This window comes from Octodon degus, unplaced genomic scaffold (genome assembly GCF_000260255.1).
Source record: "Octodon degus isolate 3935 unplaced genomic scaffold, OctDeg1.0 scaffold00163, whole genome shotgun sequence".
NCBI lineage: Eukaryota > Metazoa > Chordata > Mammalia > Rodentia > Octodontidae > Octodon > Octodon degus.
Genome location: NW_004524739.1, coordinates 5,724,873 through 5,729,499, shown reverse-complemented (window position 1 = coordinate 5,729,499; position 4,627 = coordinate 5,724,873). Strand labels below are relative to the sequence as shown.

The following is a 4,627-nucleotide window of genomic DNA, read 5'->3' as shown; positions in this document are numbered from 1 at the left end:
CTGTATGTCTGGGGCTAGATTTCAAAACCCACATAATGAAAAAGTCAGTTTTACAAACCTAATTTTGTTGTTGTTGTATTTTAAGTCAATTAATGTTAAAAATTGCATCAACTATTTAATTCATGAGGATTTTCATATTAAAATTTAACCTTATAATTCAACCGCCATGTGCTTTTAAAGGTAACATTTTTAGAGACGTCTGAGCTCACTTTTACATGGTGGCACCTACTGCCGTTAACATTTGTGATTTTAAATCTTAAACAGCCCTGAATTTTGAAATGTAGCCTAGTTTGGGATTCTGCAACTACAACTTTACGGGATGCCTCAAATCAAAACTAAGAGAAAGTTAACAAGCCTTTACTTCAGAACCTTTAAGCAAGCAATGTCACTTTTGAAACTAACAGGTTTGTGGTTTTTTTTTTACTCAACTTTTTTTATTATAAAAGGTACACTTCTGTTTATATTTAAACAACAAAGGAAAAAAGCATCTACACACTTAAAAAATTAATTCGATATTTCTAAATCTATTTTAACTCATTTTAAAATACTACATACAGAAGCCAGAATGCAGAGTTAAGAATGGAGGAAGGTGGGAAGAAGGGGACCACGAAGAAAAACACTTAGACAATTACTTGTCTGTTGTGGGTAAAGCAACAGGAATCCTGGGAGATACAAGAAATCAGTAACAACTTTGCTCATAATTGATATTTTCCCCTCCTGTTTGTTTTTAATAACGTCCATAAGGATGTTCTCTGTATGCTCCCTTTACTGGCCTAGCTGGAGGGGCCTTCAGTGATGGCCTGGTTCCATTCCAGTCATCTTGGCCTGTGGGAAAAGCAAAGACAGTTTATAAACTATGCATCAACATTTTGGGGTGAGCAAGTCACCTGTGATTTATCACCCAACACTGATATTTTTTGTTTTGGTTTTAAACCTAGGGTGTCACACATGTCAGGCCAATGGTCTACCACTGAGCTACCATGTATTTCCTGCCCTTTATTTCCTCCTCCTAGTAATGGGGAACTGAAACCAGGGCCCTCACACTGAACCACATCCCTATTCCTTTCCATTTTTTATTATACTGAGATAGGGTTTCATTATGCAGTTCAGGCTACCCTTGAACTGACAGTGATCCTCTTTTTTAAAAAAATCTCTTATTTACTTATTTGGTACATAGAGGATGTCGCCACACAGCTTGGATGCATTGTGATCCTCCTTTCTCAGTCTCCGCAGTGCTGCAATTACAGGCATGTACCATCATGTCTAGTTTCAGTGGCCACCAGCATGTGGTACTAGGGATCAAACCAGGTTCTTGTGCTTGCTAGGCAGGCACTTAGACCTGTGAGCTATCGCCCCAGCCCTTCACAGTTGTCCTCTTGCTCAACCTCCCAAGTGCTAGGATTACAGGCATACACTATCATACCCATCCTGAGTTTGTTTGTTTGTTTGTTTATTTATTTATTTATTTTGGCAGAACCGGGAATTGAACTCAGACCCTTGGGCTTGTCAGGGATTATTCTACTAAGCCATCTCCCTGGCCCCAAAAGTGAATTTTAAATTTTTTTTTTTTTTGGCAGAACCGGGGATAGAAATCAGGCCCTTGCGCTTGCCAGGAAGGCGCTTATTCTACTGAGCCATCTCCCCGGCCCATCCTCTTGAGTTTTTGAGTCAGGGTCCCACTAAATTGCTACCTGCCTATTGTGAGCTCAAACTTGAGATCTTCCTGCTTCAGACTCCAGAGTGCCGGCATTACCAATGTACTCAACTGTATTTTGATATATATTCTCATTAAATTGCCCAGGCTGACCTCAAACTTTGGATCCTTCTGCCTTAGCCTCCTGAGCTGCTGGGATTACAAGTGTACACCATCAGGGGTAAGACTCCTTTCTACCAGTATCTCAATAACTCTCTAGTATCCCTTGATCACCACTCTGCTTGGTGTCTTGATAAGTATTTGGCTATTGTGAGTGGAAAGACAGAAAAGGAACAACTCTAAAAAAAGATAACATTTACTCTTCAGTAATCTCCAGCAGCAAGCTGGGTCTCTATTGGCAGTATGACTGATACATCAGTCCTCAAACCTGTATAAACCCCACACCTTGCTTAAGACAGTGAGGCAGACATTAATCTGCAACAGCCTTTTCTATTCCCAAAGCAATGTGGCAGGTGGCCTCAGACAAAGTGACCAAAATTCTGGAAGGCTTTCAGACTGGAAGTATACGATAGCAAGTCAAGTCTCCCTATGAGAAAGTGTTCTCTGGCTCTCAGAGAGAAGCAGGCAAGGGCTATATTAACTGAAGCCCTCCACCAGTAGATCTGGTACTCACTGCTTTTGTATCTAAGTACAAACAAATGCCACATTTACAAACACTGTTTACAAAAATTCCTTAGTTCTATTCTCTGTCAAGAGTTGAGAAATGCCACACAACACAGTTGACATCTTCCTTTGTGACAGAGAAAAGCCTGAAGGAGATGATCACCTACTTCTACAGATGACCTCTGTGAAAATAAATTGTAGGAGCCGGGGAGATGGCTCAGTAGAATAAATGCTTCCTTAGCAAGCGCAAGGGCCTAAGTTCAATCCCCAGTTCCGCAAAAAAGAAAAGAAAGAAAGAAAATAAATTGTAGGGGCCGGGGCGATAGCTCAGTAGAGTAAGTGCTTGCCTGGCAAGCACAAGGTCCTGAGTTCAATCCCCGGTACTGAAAAAAAAAAAAAAAAAAAAGAAATTGCATTTCAACAGTCTTCCCACTCATCCCCACACCTTTGTTGTGCCAGTACATCCTGAAGTATTTATTTCTGTAGCTGCTGGTATCATAAATACCTGCTTCTATCACCACAGGTCTTAAACTCCTATATGGATCTGAAGTCATCTAGAGGCTCCAGTCAACAACTTCTGTGGATAACCCACTACTATTGTAGACTGCTGGGCTGTGTTGGACTGTTTTGCTGAATTCACACACCTGTACTATTTATTTTTTTGTAAGTTTTTTTTTTTAAATTTTTGTTGTTGCAGAACTGGGGATTGAACTCAGGCCCTTGCACTTGCCAAGGAAGTGCTTATTCTACTGAGCAGTCTCCCCGGGCCCACCTATAGTATTTAGATGCCAATGGAATACCCATTTCTGCTAGGACTCAACAAAAAAAGGGGATATAAAGGAAGGACCATTTTGTATCTGTATATGCAGGATAGTTAGGATAGATATACAGCTACTTTCGCTTAATTCAATGAGAAGAAAGAGGTGTACTAATAGTGTTTGGACCGGATATTCTGTCTGCATCTTGTACTATGGATAACCACTAAGAAGGTAACAATGGAAATGTATTAATTATTGAAGCTGTCCTATTAATCAGTTTTGAAACTGTCTCATTGATATTTCTCAATAAAATAAAAAAATGAAATTAAAAAAAAAATGAAGTCATCTAGAATCTCATTTATATACCTAATATAACTATCTGTGCCATCGCATTCCAAATTTCATTATTTATTTATTTATTTGTTACAGGGTCTTGCTACACAGCTCAGACTTTTTTTAATGTGGAACCGGGGAGTGAACTCAGGCCCTTGTGCTTGCCAGCGAAGTGCTTATTCTACTGAGCCATCTCCCCAGCCCCTCAGACTTGTAGTGATCCTCTTGTCTCAGCCTCCTCAGCACTGGGGTTATAGGTGTGTCAGCCCAGTTTCGGGGGCCAGCTCGGTCCCAGGTCCAGCAAGGAATGTAGCACCAGGAATCAAACCTCTATCCTGCTTGCCAGGCAGGCACTTACACCACTGGCCTATCTCCCCAGCCCTCCAAGAGATTCTGAGGTACCCAGAAACTATTTTGGTAATCCTGATTACAAAGGCAGATATGACAACAAATTTACCATGGCTATATCACACCGAAAGCAAAAGGAACAGCCTGCCTTTTATAGTTTGGTCTTCTCTCCAACAAAACAGAAATATTGTATAATCATACTCATACAGAGGCCCCACTGAACTGCCTCACAGAGGGAGGAAATATCCAGTTATAGTCATACCATCCTTCTAAATACTGGTGTATAAGCAAACCAACAGTGTTACTGATGGCAACTGTTTAATAGTATTTACCTAAAACTGGCTTAACCCCTACCTATCACCCACCCACACTTTGCACAAGTAGCTGATTGGTTATTTCATACCATGCTGCATTCATCTATGAGAGGCCTTAAGTGGTTCTTCTTTTAAGCTAGGGGTAAGGAGAGTTATCAATTAGTGCCTTCAGATAAACACTCAGCTGTTAAAACCCTTGTCAAGGATTCTCCGGAAGTCCCTTAGGTATAAGAAAAAGGCCTCACAAAAGCTGTTCTCTATCCATTGCCATGGCACTCCCATTGGGCCCCATTAATATGGAGTCGTAATTGGCTCTTGAGGACACATTTCTGCAATGTGTTTTCAACCAAATCTCAGTGAGAACAGCTTAATCTTGTTGCTGTTCCAGCCTCTTTTTCTTTCTTAAAAAGGAGGCTGGCCAGATAGCTCAGTGGATTAAAGCACCTGCTTAGGCAGATGCAGGGAATAGGGTTTCATCCTGGCATGCCATGCGAGCTCCGCCCCCAGGGCGATGGAGACTGGGCATGGTGGCGCATGCCTGTAATCCTAGTGCTCGG

The 4,627-nt window shown here is 41.2% G+C and overlaps 1 protein-coding gene across 1 annotated transcript in view; it reads right to left on the bottom strand.

Moving 5' to 3' along the window:
* Positions 1-475: 475 nt before the first annotated feature.
* The window catches only part of Khdrbs1 (KH RNA binding domain containing, signal transduction associated 1), a 37,360-nt gene continuing 33,208 nt past the window's right edge, over positions 476-4,627 (bottom strand). The window contains exon 7 of the mRNA XM_004642974.2: positions 476-825. Within this exon, the coding sequence (XP_004643031.1) occupies positions 728-825 (98 nt within the window). The 3' untranslated portion in view covers positions 476-727. The remainder of the gene's footprint in view (positions 826-4,627) is intronic.